A 17,820-nucleotide genomic window follows, 5' to 3' on the forward strand; every position below is an offset into this window, starting at 1 on the left:
ATTGGTACCAAGTGTGGATTCTGTTTTCGAACACTTTCTAAAAGAAGCCTAACTTAGCACTTTAGACAGCATGAGGACAAGACACAGTGAGAATGTTTATTTACTGCTTCTCTCTCGACAGAAAATTCTGATGGCTTTGTTTCACTGTGCAGTGTTTTTAAAAAGAGGTAGAAAATGAAAATTGTCCACTTGCTTCCATCTTCTGTTGGGCATCACTAAGTGGTGAATAAACTTGACTGATTTAGCTGCCTAGGTAGTTAATGTACTTTACTCACCCATTGCTTACTTGGAGAAGAACTTCAATGCACAGTCTTAAGAGCTCAGTTGCTGTCAGCAGATTTTGCAGTGAGAAAATACAAAAGAGACCTTTCTGCAAGGTGACTTCAGTATGGATTTGCTAGGTATTAAATCAAAGCCCCTCTGCCCTGAATCATAGGGGTCAGTTGGCTGCTTTAGTAAAGGCTTGCCAATTTCTATAGCCTATTCTCACAAGGCTGTGATGTAGCCAATGCTCCATCTGGCTGCCTCTGGCTTTTCCAGTCTGGTAGATAAAACGCCTTATTTGCATTGCTGTAAAGTGGTGTAACAGAACAATTGGCAGCCCATCTTCCAAATTCTTAGAAGTATTTTTAAACACCACATTCTAGTGACAGCCTTCTCTTGGAATGGAAAGCATGTGTGGCGCTGCTCAAGATCTTTTGTTTGCTGGCTAGTGGAAAGGGGAATTTTAAAATAGAAAAAGGAAATTGGTTCATGTATTGCCTTTCTGATTTAAGATAGGAAGTTCTGTATTCTTGCAAGTTGTAAACATTACAGTGCAGGAATGGGGAGCCTCAGGCTTCAAGGGCAAATGTGGCCCTCCAGGCCTCACTGTGTGGCCCTTGGGACTTTTCCAAGGCCATACCCCCTTTTTCTGGCCCACAACACTCACTGGCCCTGTTCTGCCACGACCTTAGGTTCCTTGAACTGTGATAATGCCTCTTTCTTGCATGAGTGGATAATATAATGTGTGCATGTGTAAGTAAGAGAGAGAGAAACTCTTTTTTTTTGTATTGCTGTAATGCACCCTGCTGTGCAGAGGTGTCACATCTGTTGTCCCTACCCACTTTTTGCCCCTGGCCCTGCCTATCCTTCGCATGCGGCCCCCAGAAGATTGCCCACCCACTAACATGGCCCTCAGGCTGGAAAATAGTCACTAACCTTGCTATGTATAGTGCTAAGAAAGACACTGCTTGGTTCTTAGATGACTTCGTGGGTCAACTGTATATATTTTTAGGGCCCTTTAACATTTTTACATGGGCACACTTCTTTTTTGCCTTTCACGTGTCAGTACATTGCTGTTTCCAATTAAAATGCAGTTTATTTATTTACATCATTCATAACCTGCTCTTCATTTTTGACACAATCCCAGAGCTGGGAGCAACATTAGAATGCAATAAGACAACAGATACAGCTGAAAGAAAAAAGCAGACAGTACAGTAGCGCACGGATGCCTCAATCTAGGCAAGGGGCATCGCTTCACGATGACAAGCAGGTCTTTGCAAAAGCACAGCAGGTGCACCTGCCAAAGAGGCAGGATTTGGCCTCAGCTTCTTGCCCTGTCTACACCCTGGTGGCAAATGTGTGTTCACCACTATGCGGAGTCATGGGTGAAGCAGGTTGTATTCCGAGAGACTTTCTTCTCATCTCTGCATCAGGGATGGTGGCCTTCCAGATCTTCTTGGGTTCCCATCATTCCTGATCATTGGCCATGCTGGCTAGGGGTGATGGGGTGTGTGTGAGAGAGAGAGAGTCCAGCAGCATCTGGAGAGCCACTGGTCCCCCACCTCTTCTTTCACGAACTAAAGTTTTTACTACTGTGTTCTAATGTAGCCTGCCTTGGGACCTTAGGGGCCGGTGAATAAAAACAATGAAACCAAAACATGGTTAAGTTCTGAGCAGACACAAACACATTCTGCAGATCTGGTTGGCAGATCAAATTTTTATTTTGAATGTTCTTACCAGCTCCGTTCCATACCAGAAGCTCCCATTGTCCTTTCCATCGCTTTGTGGAGAGTGCTAAAGGCTAGTGTGTTCAGAAAATGGAGAGGTTTTTTTTACACAAACAAAGGGACTGCACTTGATACAGAGCTGTAATTTTGTCTGAATAATTAAGGCCCTGTGAAGCTGAGCGTTTAAAGTTATCCAAGCAGAGGAAACCCCCTTGGAAAGAGAGTGTTTAAGAACCTTTTAGTGTAATAAGCTGATTGTCAGGATCCATCCTTTGGGCTCTGAGGACCTGACACCTGATCCAGCCGTCTCCAGTCATTTCCTGACTCTTGGGAGGGTGAATGACAAGCAGCTACGAGATTGTTTTACAGGCTTGGAGTTCAGGGAGTAATATATACACCGGCAGGACTTTCTGGCTCTTTGTGAAGGGCTAGATTTCAGACAGGAGGGACTTGTTGTCTTGCAAGTAACCCCTCCGTTTCTTATCGGGAGTCCATCGGAAAGCAGGGACAGCTGTCCTGAATTTTGATTGCCTCAATGACCATAACAGGGACTTGTTTATGAGGTCAGTAAATTGCATCCAAGCCAAACATGACAGTTAAATCAAAGCTTAAGACCCCTGCAGGGAGTGACAACATGGCCTAGAAATGCTGGCCTTTGCCATGGCGCACTGAGTCCTGGAAGCCTTTGGAGCAGGTATTTAAGAAGTACTGTGTCTCAATTAGATGGGCCTGAAGCATGGCCACCTTCCATCCCCAAAAGCTGAGGCAGGTGCATAAAAGCCGTACTGAAACACCATAAAACTGCAGAAGAAGAATTGGGACTCTAGCCTGGGTTGGTGGCATAGATATTCCTCAGCTATTCCTTCTGGAGTTAAGCTAGCCAGTTGAGTGCTTCATTCATTGCCTGCCTGACCTGCACTTGGGGCCTATAAATCTTTAGAGAGAAATTACTTCTAGAAGCAAGCGATTGCTCAACCCAGCTTTCTACACCAGTTATATATCAACAGTACTCTTTTTTTTCATCCCTTGGGGGCTGCTCGCCTCTACACAGTTCCATCTTTATTTCAGACATTGTTATATGTTGATATATCGCGATGTTTAGCTAGTGATATTGAGGGCGCTGCTATCCACTCCTGCTCCCTTGGGCAAAACAGTTATTTTGATATTATCTCATGTAACTTTCTGGCTTGTATATGATGCTTGCCATGCAGTGGCTGGTGCCTAGCAGCCATCAAGTGTGTGTGTGTGTGTGTGTGTGTGTGAGAGAGAGAGAGAGAGAGAGAGAGAGAACTCACTACTGTGGTGTTGTGTTGAACTTTTAACACCATTGCTGGGTACTCCTTACAAAAGCTGGTGGTATGTCGGCATGGAAGCTTTCCACCGAATGGTGCTATTTATTTGTTTATTTCATAACATTTATGTACCGCTTGATTGTAGTAAATAACCTCAAAGCGGCTTACAGACGTTCCAGATGCCAACCTCATCTTGCCCATAATGACCATGGCATGGAGTAGCCAACATACCTAGGCTGTTTTCAGCAGCCGCCATGGGATGAGAGGCCTAGCGCAGGCCTCAGATAAGAAGAGTTTTTGGTGTTTGTGTGAAGGAAGCAGTTACAGAGGCTTAAATGTTAAGGAGCTTGCGTTGTTTTATATCAACAAAGTTCTCTCTTTGTGTATCTATTTGGCTGCTTCTGCTCTTGCTTTTGGGCAGCGCCTGTGGTACAACAGAGGACAGGTGTCAATGCAGCAACTGAGGGAGATCTGGAGAGTTGGGAGTGCCATGAAATAATGCTCAGAACAAGAACGCCTGAGGAGCAGCTAGCCAGGAGGTCAGGATGGCCTTACTTGGGAACCCTATAAGGCCACGACCTTTTGGGATTTGTTTTAGTCATAATGCCAAATGTAGCGCCTATTTCCTCAAACCCAGTGAATGGGAAACGAAAACAGCTACTTGAAGTCTCCTTAACATAAAGATTACGTCCAGAGAATGAAAGATTGATAGCCACAGGCTCAGATTTCCTGTCAGGAGGACAGAGTGACTTGACATACTCAGGAGGGCATTCATTTCAAGGTTCATGTATTATTGATCCAGCTGGTGATGGGACACGAGATGATGGAGGAAAAGATGCTCATACTAAAACTTGGTCCACTCTCCTCCTGGTGTGGGGTATGTGTGAAAATACGATGCGATTACAGTTGTAAACAGTGAATTGGTGTAGCAGGAGTAGACTCAGGCAAATATGTCATAAGTGTCAGGATATATTCATGCCCAGTTCAGATTACAACAGGCAGGTGTTGAAATACATAATGAGGAAAAATGACAGAATATGCCAAATGAAAATAATTGGGTACTCTTCCAATCTTTGATTTAAATCAAGGTTCTCATTAGGAAATTCATGTCGTTATCATTAATTTATCTATCACTTACATGCCAGAATGACTTGTAAGTGGTTTCCAACTATGAAATCAATTATAAAATACATACATAATTAAAATACACAACAAAACAACAATCATGTCCTTCCTGAACAGGCATATGTAGTAACTGGTTGCTATAACGATGGAAACATATCGGTTAGCAACTAAATAAAGCCTTTACAGGGAATCCACTGGTGAGCACGATCCAAACTCTTGGTCATTCAGTCCATGTGCAACTGCTGAATTATATCTCCTTACAGACGATGGTCTACTTTTTGTTTGTTTAGTGCTCTCTGCTCACCTGCAAGGAAACTAAGGCTGCACAATTCCTTTCAAGCTAAAGAACAACACCAAGGGTAAAGGCGGGAAACGCCCCCTGGCACCGTAAGGGCATCAGGTTATTTTTGCTCCTGACAGAAGACTTGAATGTGATTTTTATTGTGATAAACTTTTGCAAGCCTCTTTGAGAAATACAGTGGTAGCTACCCCAGCGTCACCCAGATATGTTGAACTCCAACTTCCATCAGCCCCAGCCAGCATGGCCAATGGGCAGGGATGATGGGAGTTGCAGTCTAGCTGGAGGACATGAGCAGGATTTAAGTATTCTAAGTAAGTAAGTAAAATATAGCTGTCTTGCTTCCTGTTCTGTTTTTGATCTTCTACTCCCAGTCTTACAGATACCTATTCTGATCTACGGTAGTTCCTATGGGGGTGGGGCAGACTTTTTAACTGCTTGCATATCTTGGGGTCTTGGAAGCAGAGTAAATAAATTTCCTTGGGCCACATCCATGCTAAAACATGGTTTTGATGTCCTGTGATATGGAATAGATATGGCCTCTGGTGGTGGCTGGAGTTGATGAACCTGAGCAGTGCTGAGTGACGGCTTCTGCAGTCTTTCAAAGTTCCTCTGTATTAATAAGAGAAATTGTCATGGCTTCCTTTTGCAAAGCAACTCAAAAGAGTATCATTGGAACATTCACTCTCCACCTTTACAGCTGGCATTGTGTGTTAAGGTTCTCTGTTACCAAGTCTGATTAAAACTCTCCAGATTACAAAGGACGCTTGTAATGAGCATTGGCAGCACAACACTGGGAAGCCTGGATCTAGTCAGGACCAAATAATTAATCCCTGTTTAATGCTGTGCTAGATATCTTGCAGGCTGAGCAGTATCTTCCTTAGAAATAGGTATCTGATATGAGTGTACAAATCTACAGAACATACTAGAGAAGTAAACTCCTACGGTCACACAGTTCTGGGCATTACATTTGACATTTGCCTGTAGGGCAAATATTTTAAATTGTTGCATGTAGGTTTAGGGATTTTTTTGGGGGGGGGGGAGATGACGACGACTGCTCCTAGAAGGAAAAAAATTCTATGTTACTGTCATGCTGTAGGGTCCTGTGAAAAGATAAAGTCTGTCTCCTGAAAACAAACAGAGGAACTGCATCCTTAAAAGCAGTGGGAGGCAGAGGGATGAGGAATTTCTTGAAAGGTGATGCTCCCACCCTTTGCAGGAAAATGTTTCACTTGGGTGAGGCAGCACTCCTCTTAAAACTCGCCCCCACCAGCAATATATTCACACACACAATGATGTCCCCAGGGCCATTGAATGGCTAATTCTACTCAAGCACACTACCAGTTGTGGCTTACGTATGTACTGTTGCTGCAGCATCACAGAGAGAAATACAAAAGTTGGAGCAGAGGAAGGATGAGGGAAACCAAGGACTCACCAGCAGCAAAGTGCCTATTATTACAACAGTCTTTCTTCTTTGGCGATCACTCGTAGCCAAGTAAGATTGTCTTCCATAAACACGGTTTTAACAATGAGTCTGTAAGTGACTGTGGAGGCTCTGTTGAGCTTGGGGTTTTTTGGGCGGGTGGAAAGAAGCAGGTTTACTCTTCGTCTGTGCAGGTGTAAGAGACTAATGTATTGGGAAAGTGGAGATTTACTACAGGCTTCTGTGAAGCACAACTTCTCCAGCTCTATTTCCAGCAAACTGAGTCCAAGAGCATTGTACCTGAGGAATAAGGAAAGCCGTGTCAACTGTAGAAGCCAGTGGTGCTTCAACTCTCAGCCAATGTGTCTTGAGTCACACCCAAAGGGGAGAGGTGTATAGGAACCTGCCTTGCACCAGTCAGACACTTGGTCTACACCAGGGTTTCCCAAACTTGGGTCTCCAGCAGTTTTTGGTCTACAACTCCCATCATCCCTAGCTAGCAGGACCAGTGGTCATGGGTGATGGGAATTGTAGTCCAAAAACTGCTGGAGACCCAAGTTTGGGAAACCCTGATCTACACAGACAATAGCTCTCCAGGCTTTCAGGCAGGCAGGGGTCTTTCCACAGTCCTCCTTGGAGATGCTGAGACCTTTTACATGCCAAGCATGTGTTCTTCCACTGAGCTATGGCCCTTCTCAAACAGCATTGGAGTGAGTTAATTGTGGGCTGTGACTGTGAGAGAGAGCAAGAAGAAGCTGTGTATGATATAGTAAACCAGTGTGTGTTCACTTATGCACACAGCCAGAAGGGGGAAGTCCAGCTGTTAGGAGCAAGCAGTGACAATGCCTTTTAAGGTATTGTCACACACAGGCTGTATGAGTAATGAAAAATCTGCATTGGTAAAAGTATATATCGGATTACTTTGCTGCTTTGTGTGGTGAAATGCTTGAAGAAACTTGTTTTGGGGTGCATTGCATGGCCAGTAAGATCAGCAAGGCTACATAGGAGATCATCATGTAGGGATTTAGCATGAGCTAGCAAGGGTAGCCAATGTGGTGCCCTCCAAATGTTAGGAGACAACCCCTATATTCCCTGCCCCATAGCCGTGCTGGGTGGAGCTGATGGGATTTGAAGTTCAGCAGCATTTGGAGGGCGCGATGTTGTCTTCCCCTGAGTTAGTATCATAGGTTAAAATGAATACTAGCGCATTGCATTAGTATTTAGGAGGCAATTGAGAGCCACCTTTAGATCCTGGAGCACTGGTGCAATAGAATCCTCAGGAGGTGCCTCATCAAAAGGCACTCCTTTGCAATCTGTACCATTTGCAGCCCCAAGTAGATTCCAAGATCAGCCCTGCAGATCAGTGCAGTACGTTCATCTATCTTTTATTGGCTAAACATCACACAAGTTAATCTGTAGCAAGGGTTTGCAGCCTCCTTTCCCATCTGCTGCCATGACTGGAAGATTCAGCCAGGACAGGCTATGACTGGCAAGATCAGAGTGAACAACCACTATGAGTGAGACAAGATTTTCCAAGACTTGCCTGGGCAGAGCCTGCAAACTGCCATCACTTTGGTTTTGTTTGGATTTTGCGTCAGTTGCCAATTACATCCAGGTACCATATAATCATGGAAGGCTGCAAGATCAGCATCAACTTCTCCAAAGTGGTCCCACGAAAAGTTGCCTATGTTGTATTTGACTCCTGAAAAATCTAATTAAGAGGTAGGGAACCTTTTTGGCTTCAAGGGTCAGATAGCCACAGCCAATGTAGAATTGAACCCTGCCCTCCCGTCCATCAGCTGACGGACAGGTGGGCGTGGTTTGGAGAAAATGGCCTTGCAGGCCAGATTGGACTCCTGTGGGCCAGAGGTTCCCCAGCTCTAATCTAATGGGATCAACAGGTTTCAGTTCCACCATGCTGATCTTGAAGCATGGATGGTGAATCATGGTAACAAATGCAGTAGGCTGGTGCAGAAATACACCTTGGTTTTCAAATCACAACAACTTCAAGAAAGCACATGCTAATGAGGTTCCCTCTTAACCAGGGTTTGCCAACCTGATTCAAATGCTGATTATGATGCAAATATGGTGGGCTTCAGCCAAATTTGGTGCAGATGTAGCACTAAACCATAGTTAAGTTTGATTAGGGAAGGAAAGGGAGGGGCAATAATAATAATAATAATTTATTATTTGTACCCCGCCCATCTGGCTGGGTCTCCCCGGCCACTCTGGGCGGCTTCCAACAAATATTAAAATACAATACAAAGTCACAGATTAACAACTTCCCTAAACAGGGCTGCCTTCAGGTATTTTCTAAATGTCAGGTAGTTGTTTATCTCTCTGACCCCTGATGGGAGGATGTTCCACGGGGCGGGCACCACTACCGAGAAGGCCCTCTGCCTGGTTCCCTGTAGCTTTGCATCTCACAGTGAGGGAACCGACAGAAGGCCCTCGGCGCTGGATCTCAGTGTCCGGGCTGAACAGTGGGGATGGAGACGCTCCTTCAGGTATACAGGACCGAGGCCGTTTAGGGCTTTAAAGGTCAGCACCAACACTTTTAATTGTGCTCGGAAACGTACTGCATGCTGGAGAGGAGTAGAGGGAGGGTGCATTCTTGAAGCCAGCTGCTGATTTGTACACCATGGTTAGCAGAGAACCAGCATTATCGGTCCAGTACACAAGTAGCAGTAAACTAAAGTATAACTTACTGGCACAGCGTTGGTTCCTAAAGAGGTTCTCACGCCCACTGTGATTTTTCCTTTTTTAACTGCAAAACTGCAGCTAAGTCAAACTGGGGTTCATGCTTAAGGTCTCTTCTCCTTAGTCATGACCAAATCTTGTGGTTAAGGAGGAGAGACCTGTGCTACCCTTGGCTTGGAGGACACACAAGTCAGACCTTGGCTTAGTAGCCGCGCCACTCTGAGCTAAAAATTCTGGGAAGGAGTGAAGTGAGCACTGAGCATGATCATATACTTGGGAGCCTTCATGCTAAGTTGTGGTTTGGCTTAGCGTTATGTGAAAATTTGGCCTCTGTCAGGTCAGAGAATCAGATATTTTCCAGGGCTGCCTTGTTTACTTACCGGTAATTGTTTCAATTGTTCTAATTACACAGTGAAGCTAATGAGCCTTTACTTAGCTAGTTTATCTTTTAACTATAGCTTGTTCTCCCAGGGAAATGCACGACCTGTAAAATGCAATCCCTGCCAGCCAGCTCACCTAGAACTGTTGTATCCATGTTTGGTGAGCAGGATGAAAGGGTTTGGCAGATGACATCACCTTCAACCAAAGTAACTCAAATCCTTCCTGCCGTCCATAAAGGTGAAAATTATCTGTTGTTGTCGGCAACACACAACCCAACAGGTTTTTCATTTGGCAAGCATCTGCAGCCCCGCCGAGAACTTTGCTGGCTTCTCTTCTCTTGGGTTCATAGCATATTATCCTTCAAGGGTCGACATAGGACAGGCAGAGGGCGAATGCCAGAGCAGCTCCAGTTCCGATTCCTATAAATGTCTGGCTGGCTGTTTGCTTGGCAGCTCACTGCTGTGTGTGTGTGTGGGGGGGAGGTCACATGCTTCTGGTTGGGGCATCTAAAGCAAAACATAGTCATTGCAAGAGCAAAAACAGTGCTGCTTCTGCCCATCATCACCCCTAATCCCAGCAGGCTCCTTTCCCTCTGCCCTGTGTATACATCAGGATGCACTGTATATTTAATAAACTGTCACCTGAGCGCACCCTGCTTTTGCAAGCCAAACTATCTGCTAAATTTGGGATATTATGTTCGCCCAAGCCAAGTATCAAGTTCTTTCGATCACATGCGCTCCCTCCCAGCCGGTATTTAACTCTGAAACTTCTGTGAGAGTTAATACTTCACCACACAGTCGATCAGAACAACTGAAATCTTCCTTCTTTTTGAAAAAAAAAACTGTACTAGTTCTTTTTCTTTTTCCTTTACCTTGTTTTGAAGAGTGGAATAAAGTTTGGGTTTCCCTTTTCAGATCCTGATCAATATGTTTCTGATTCTTTTAGCCACAACAGAATTAAAGGATTTTTTTGCCAAGGCCCGGAACGGTTCGGTTCGCCTCATCAAAATCGTCATCGAGGATGGTAAGTTTTACATTGATTTTGTGGTGTGTTTTTTTTTGGTGTCAGCTTCTTCAGTTGTATACCAGTAGTAGAAAAGCAGGACACAAAATTAACAGATAAATATTTCTTCACTTCATTAATCTGGCTGCCACCAGTCAACTTGGGCAAGGTGGGTAGCTGGCCTAGAGCTACCCAGAGGAAGATTGTAGTGGAAGCTGATGGAATGCATTACCTCAAAAATCCACACAACTTTAATTTTAAAAGACCAGTAGGTTTTATCCTTATTTGGTTTTGTTTTGTTTTTTGGTTGCCAGTGAAGCTTCCTTTGGGAGATACTGTGAACCCCTTCATATTTTGAACAACTTTTCCCATGAGGGTGCTTGCTGATATTTTTGTGAAGCAACAGACCAGAGTCCCATTAGATGGAATAAGATACTTGCTGTCTGGCCAAAGTGAGGTGGCCGTATAGACTGTTCTGTTCTCGGGGCCATTTTCTGGGTGCTTTCAAAATTTGTTTCCTGTACAGTATAAATAAAAGGTTGTAGTCAATGTTAGCCGTTGGAGTGTCTGATATGGTAGCAGTTGAAAACTTGTCTAACGAAAGAAGCACGGGGTGGAATCTAATTGGTGCCCTTGTGGTAGTGAAAGGGATTTTGATCCACTTATAGAAGAGGACAGGAAGCAATTTGCACTGATCCCCCTTCCCCTGCTCCTATTGTTCCTGAAAGCCAACTCGAGAAAGTTGAGGGACCCTCCAGAACAGGGTAGGAGAAGTCTGGGAGGTGGTGGGCTGCAGAGGGAAAGGAAGATTGGCAAAAATTGTTTCCTCTGTTCTTCTATTAGGTGACTCCTCCAATAGATTCCAGCCTAATTCTCTAGTAAAGACTACAAGTGCTGCTGTTTTGCATGGCTACTATGGAATGACTGTCAGCCAGTAGATAACTGAACCACTTACAGATTAATCCCTATCTAGTGTGTACCAGTAGGCTTCTCCTGTGAAAATTCAACTATAACTATGGGTTATAGTTGGGGAACCTCTGACCCTACAGATGATGCTCGACTACATCAACCGTCATCCCTGATTGGCTGCATCCACATGGCAGTTTATTCTGTTCCCTCAGTGTTTCCCTAACTGTTAAATCCCACATTGTATTTGACACAGATATGACACAGATATGAAATAGAAGTCACTTCTGGATATCTAAGGGAATGTAGAGGAAGTTTAGCACTCTTTTCAATTACTTTCAGGGAAAAAATCTGTTTGCATTAACTCAGAACATTGCAGGAGTGAAGTGATGAAATTTGGGGCAATATACCAGCATATGGTTCCTTGCTGCTCTTTTCGTGAGGGAATAGAAGTATGCATGAGTGGAAAGGATGGGTGAATAGTAATGTTGTCCAATCATTCTCACAGTGTCACACTATGCTCACTGGTGCAAATGAAATTTAGCACGACGTCAAAAGCTACAGTTCTGTAATGCAACAGGTACTACAGTGTGAAAGGAACCTTAGAAAACGAGACAGAAGGACTAGCATTATAATCAGATAGACTAATATAATATTACCCACATCTGCATGCACCAATAATTGGCTATGCTAGTGGAGGCTGATGGGAGTTGGAGTCCAACAACGGTTGGAGGCCCTAAAGGTCACGGCTGTTGCAGTCTTATGAAACTCCACATCCTTTGTGTTGTCTCTCCTGGAAAGATAGCTCAGAATCAGTCTCCAAATATTTCCCTTGTAGAAGCTAGTTTTTGGATTGGCTTACTAAAAAATGTAAGCATGTCAAGGACAAGGCTAGACTACAGTTTTTCTCCATGACTTACTAGTGTACTGTATGGAGGTAATATTTTGGCTGAAGAAGCATTAATTTATGTGAACTTGCAGCTTCAAGTGGGATGCTCCACATATGAGTTTTATTCCTCATTGAGAGGTAGCTTTTGTTTTTCCCAGCAAGTGATGTGCGTACCTTCTTGTTTACTGGATATTAGTTACATTCCAATAGTCATTCCTTTCCCTGCTCTATTTTCTTCTTCTCTGTTTCCTGCCACTGCCCACCAGCTGTTTCTTCCAATTTAGTTTTGTTATGTCCATGACTCTCATGTGCTGGTGACTCTCATCAGCTGATGAGAATCAGGATGGTGAGATTAGTGCATGAACATGGACTGGTCAGGGGTCTTCCAGGCAAGAAGCTTAGTTGTGTCTAAGGTAAAAGGTAAAGGACCCTTGGACAGTTAAGTCCAGTCAAAGGCGACTATGGGGTTGCAGCGCTCATCTTGCTTTCAGGCCGAGGGAGCCTGTCTTTGTCCAGAGACAGCTTTCCGGGTCATGTGGCCAGCATGACTAAACCGCTTCTGGCGCAATGGAACATCGTGACAGAAACCAGAGCGCATGGAAACGCTATTTACCTTCCCACCGCAGCAGTACCTATTTACCTACTCGCACTGGCATACTTTCAAACTGCTAGGTTGGCAGTAGCTGGGACAGAGCAACAGGAGCTCACTCTTGTCACGGGGATTCGAACCACCAACCTTCTGATCGGCAAGCCCAAGAGGCTCAGTGGTTTAGACCACAGCGCCACCCACATCCCTAGTTGTGTCTACAGCTAAATAAATACTCATGATCCAAATATCTAAATTGTTAGATGGCTCCCATGAATATTTGTACCACTGTGGTCTTAAAATATCCCTAACGTAGCCAACTAATTGACTTTGGTAGTCTCCAAATCTACTTGGAGTCTCCAAATCCAGCAGTTCAGGAAAGATGGAGATCTTGTGGTTAGTCTAAAGTTAATAGCATTTCATTGCTGCTCCCACTTGAGTCACTGGCCTTGGGAAGGTAATCAGAAGTCTGCTTCTGCTTCTAGAATTTTCCAGAAGAGGACTATGGAACTTGTGGTTGATTACTTTGTGCGGAAAAACTGTGTGGTGCTTCAATTTCATGATCTTTAGAAAGATTGTGCCTCCTAAGAAGCTTACTAGGATGAATCCTTGCATGTGTGTATATCTATATGTATCTGTCTATTTATCTGACAAACATTATTCTGTATATGTGAAACATGCATTCTCTTTCCTTCCAGCATAGATGATTCAGTGTTAGGCTATTTAGAACTAGTGAATACACATGGATTGATGCGGCATAGGAGTCCGCACACTTAGTAATGGCTGACTTGAGGTATATTTATATATGTGACGCGTTGCTGTAAAACTTGAGGGAGGCCTGCATAAAAGGAATTTTCCTCTTGAGTCTTTCTGTCTTCTATATTTGGTGAAGAGCAAGTGCCAGGGGCACCAAGGATGTCTCCGCGGTAGAGAGAAGAATAAAATTTAGATCATTAACTTTGTTTCAGAGATTCTGTACTCTGTAGTAGCGAGGAAAGAGGAAGATACTCCTCTTGTTGAAGGTTTTTTAAAAGCAAACATTTTTTTTCAGCCTGGGAAGGGGAGGGGGTCGCATTCTTTTACAGAGAACCTTCCTGGGGACCCCATACCGGTGGTAGGCAGCACTTCCTTTTGTGTAGTTGCGCTACATCCCAGCCACACAATCCAGGGGTTTCTGCCTACACACACCTCTCTACCTTCCTTCCAGGGGTGAAGAAGAGGCACCATCACAGTTCAGACACATTCCGGCCACACTATTCTTTCATTATGTGGGGGATGAATTGAAACCCCCTTGTTCTACACTATCCATGACGGCAGGATTCTTTTCCGTGCAAAATAGTCTGGCCCAACTGACAAGAACATTTTCTACAGTGTACTTGTAAGAACAGGAAATTTCTTGTTTACCGACCCATGCCAGATTTTTATTTTTATTTTACTTGAAGCTTTCTCCTTTGCTGCCTCCTGCTCTATTCTCATTCCTCAGGCCTCCTGTTGCTCAATATGGCAGTGCTTCTTGACTCATTGCCTAAGCCACATAAGCCTTTTTGATGCTTTTCTCCTCCTCGCTGCTGATGCTACTTTTTTTTCCTTTTCATTTTGATGCAACTGCTTCTAATGATGGGATATCTGGGTTCTGGGAAGCAACTTGAAAATGGCCTGATGTGCATTAAGAGTATTATGGATGGCCCCTGAAATGCAGCATTGCGAAAAAAAATTTTTGGTAATAATTTACATTTCCTCTCAAAGTGTATTTGTGAACATTTGAAGGCACTTTAGCAGAGCAGAAACGCAGATGTACTAGTAACAAGAGAAGGGGCTCTGAAAGAATCGTTTGCATGAAATGAGGTTTTAATAGCTGCTGGTCTGGGGGGGGGGTCACATTTTCCCCAGCTCTAGAATGGAAATCCCCAGTCTTTACGGCCTTTCTATGACTGGGCTTGAAGGAAGGGTTGATCTTTTGGGCATCTTTCTAAATGGCAGTGCAATGATCTCCTCAAAAGCAACCACAGATTTCACAATTCTCTTTGTTCATTTCAGATGTATTTATAGCATGTCAGTTTCTTATGGAAGACACCCTTGTGAAATAAATGGTTTTAAAGCTTTCATTTTCAGCACTTAAAAAAAAAATATGTAATGAGCTTCTGTGATGCCCACAAAGTTCAGTGTGAAATCTACTGCCCCCACCCCCTGTCCGTGTTGTTTGGCATTGCCAGTCCCCCAACAGATTTGCTCCTGGGCTCCTTGCATTCAGGAATTCCACCCAGCGATAGCTTTTTGTCACAGAGATACAGTAAAGGTCACAGGAACGTAAGAAGGTCCTTTAAACCAATTGGGCTACCCAGCTCAACACCAACTGACAGTGGCTTGTCAGGGTTTCCTGAAGAAGCTTTTCCCAGCCCTGCCTGGAGACACAAGGGATTGAACATTGCAGGCAAGTCTTGTGTTCTGCCACAGAGCTACAGCCACCCCAGATGGCTGGGTGGCCATGAACCGTGTACTCGATATACAGTTAGAAGATTGGGGGGGAAATCTTTTTAGGGACACTTAGGCAGCTCTCAAAAAGTGTCTGTGAACAGCACTTACAATGCTGGGTTTTTGTTTTTTTGCCAGATTACAGTTAAGGAATACAGTTTATATATCATTTACAGTGAACATCATTTTGGTAGAGCTTGTATTCCAGCTGTGTCCTATGTAGACTTGTTCCAGTGGAATAGTTTGGCAGTCACTGCAGACAAACAGAAGCTGCAACCTCTTTACACACAGGGAAGTAAGACCCACTGAACCCAGTGAGCCTTATTTCAGGGAAGACATGCAAAATTTTGCACTGTAAGGTACTTAGAAGGCTGTTTGACTAAACAAGGAAAGGCTCTACCTTGGGTATTTCTCTTCCTGCCCTTGCTAATATCCCACACTCATGCTAGTGTAAAATTATCCTGTTCACTATCCTACCATTGTCTATCCTGCACTCTATTCGTGAGGCAAAATATTTATTCTCTAAATGCATAAACTATCCCTGGGTGTAAAAGTTTAGGCTTGCTAAAGAAGTCAACATTCCCCTTGGCAGACTGAATGATTCCAAAATGAAGGGTTCGTCTTTAAGACTCCTCTCTTCCAACCACAGTGCTAAGCTGGGAAATAGCCCTCCAGTTACCTCAGAAACATCTCTTCTAGGAAAAAAAGAAAATGAAAAAGAAGGAAGCGATTTAGAGCAAAGATGGTAAAGGAGAGCATTTCACGTGTTTCAAGTGTGAAGAACCTTTGGTCCTTCAGATGTTGTTGCTATTGCTACTATTGATTTACTAAACACCTTCTAAATCACCATCTCACGTAAGATAATTAAAAACAGTTGAAAACACAAAAGCAGCAAACACTGTTAAAACAAGGCAAAAACAGTAAGAAGTAGATGCTTGTGGTAAAAACCTCATAATCCAGCTGGGAAAGCCAAAGTCAGAACATAAATTACTTCAATTGATTTCAGAAAGTGCAGACAGCTGGCCCCTGTTATATCTCGACAGGAATGCTGTTCCACATAAGAGGGGCAGCTGCGCTAAAAGCCCTGCTCTGAATTACTGTGCAGGAGGCTTCTGAGCACTTTGTAACCTGCAGGAGAAATTTCACCACAGACCATAGCAATCTACCTCATTCCTTGCTGACCCAATTTAGATCCCTAAGTAGTGCCTATGTAGCAACAGGAGCTTTTCCCCTAATGCGTATCACTTACAGAAAATCTCATTTGCCGTTCCGTTGCACTTTCAACTGGTTTAAAGAACTGCCCTCCTGAAATAAAAAGAGTAACGTTGTGCTTTGAAAGTTCTCATAGTCAGTCTCGCCAAGAACACCCTGAAGGCCTGTGCTTGAAAATACAGCCCACTTATTCCATTGTGCTCTTCACCTTAGACTGCTGGGTTACTGGATTACTATCCTGGATCTCTAACAAGAGGATGAACCTGTGAATCACAGTAATTGATATCGGGCCTGGTGCCAGCAGTCAGCCAGACTGGACACTGACAAAGACCTGCCAGGACTCACAAAGGCCTGACCTGCAACCCACTTGCTCACTGCCTTTATAAACACCCTCTTTTTACCAGCTGGCTACCTCACCCAGAATGCCTGGCTCTGAGAGGGAGACCCTTGGCCTTCTCCCAGAGTCCTGGTGGCAGAGAAGGGGCCAGCACTGCTGCTGCTGCTGCTGCTGCTGCTGCTGCTGCTGCTATTGCTGCTATTGTGGTGGCGAATATATATATATATATATATATATATATATATATATATATATATATATATATATTATAAATCTAAGTAACAAAGCAGGCGGGGAGGAGAATTGGTGGCGCTGTTGCCGCAAAGAAAAAGATTGTTTCTCAGGGAGGGACATCAGCCAAACTACTGCCACCTGGCAGTGGTCCTGATTGACGTCTTAGGCATGTTGGGAATATAAGCTTACATTTTAAGGACCCACTTGAAAGCTGTCTGCTCCCCTTTATCCGTGTGTTTTGTTGCACTTGTCAGGTTGTTGCCATGCTAGCATTTAGGGTTAATGTTCTTTGCTCATGTGACCCTGGTAGATTATTACTAAGGTTTTCAACGCAACCTCGGGCTCTTATGGGGTGAATAAGCAAGAAGCTTATTATAGATTTTGATGAAGTTTTGCCCTCCTGATGACTCTTCCACCTGCTGAGAGTGTGTTTGACACTGATCAAACATTTATTAGAAAATGGGACATGTACCAAAAAAAGTATCTTAAGGACTATTGTAATAATATGACGTCAGTGGCAGGCCTCGAATGACTTCTGTGGCATGATGGATAATTATAAGAGAATATATTACTGATGAAAATTAACAAAAGAAAATGAAAACAGTGCGCTAGATAGATTAAGTGGTAGATTCATGATGGGGTGACGGGAAGTCATTAGAAATGCAAGAAGAACTTACGGTATTGTGATATGAGGTAACAAATATTACCATTTTCTTTTCTTTTTCTGGACAAATCTTTTGTTTTTTGTTTCCTTTTAGTTTCAATAAAGCATTTAATAATAATAAAAAGGAGTGTGTGTGTGATATCTTATAGGTTGGGCTGTGACCAGTTATTGACAGGCTTTATTAACTAATCGGCTATTTAGTTTGTATTTTGTTTGCTAGATGGCTGAGTAGAGAGAGATGGGAGATTTTATTTGTGTTGAGTAGGGAACAGGGGGGTCCCTTCTATTTCATACTAGGGTACAGAGAT

The 17,820-nt window shown here is 43.7% G+C and overlaps 1 protein-coding gene and 1 long non-coding RNA gene across 6 annotated transcripts in view; one reads left to right on the plus strand and one right to left on the minus strand.

Annotated features, from left to right (window-relative positions):
• Positions 1–17,820, plus strand: part of TWF2 (twinfilin actin binding protein 2) — a 57,555-nt gene that overhangs the window by 6,581 nt on the left and 33,154 nt on the right. For 4 of the 5 annotated variants that reach the window (XM_033140674.1, XM_033140676.1, XM_033140675.1 and 1 more), the window contains exon 2: positions 10,156–10,233. The exons of the other annotated variant lie outside the window; for it this stretch is intronic. In XM_033140674.1, coding sequence (XP_032996565.1) covers positions 10,156–10,233 — 78 coding nt within the window. The remainder of the gene's footprint in view (positions 1–10,155; positions 10,234–17,820) is intronic. 5 annotated transcript variants of the gene reach the window in all.
• Positions 4,329–10,173, minus strand: LOC117041674. Its single transcript, XR_004426000.1, has 3 exons — positions 10,082–10,173; positions 6,362–6,429; positions 4,329–4,712 (listed from the first exon to the last, which is right to left on the minus strand). It is a non-coding gene; the product is annotated as an uncharacterized LOC117041674 (long non-coding RNA).

Source organism: Lacerta agilis, chromosome 2, assembly GCF_009819535.1.
Source record: "Lacerta agilis isolate rLacAgi1 chromosome 2, rLacAgi1.pri, whole genome shotgun sequence".
Lineage (NCBI taxonomy): Eukaryota > Metazoa > Chordata > Lepidosauria > Squamata > Lacertidae > Lacerta > Lacerta agilis.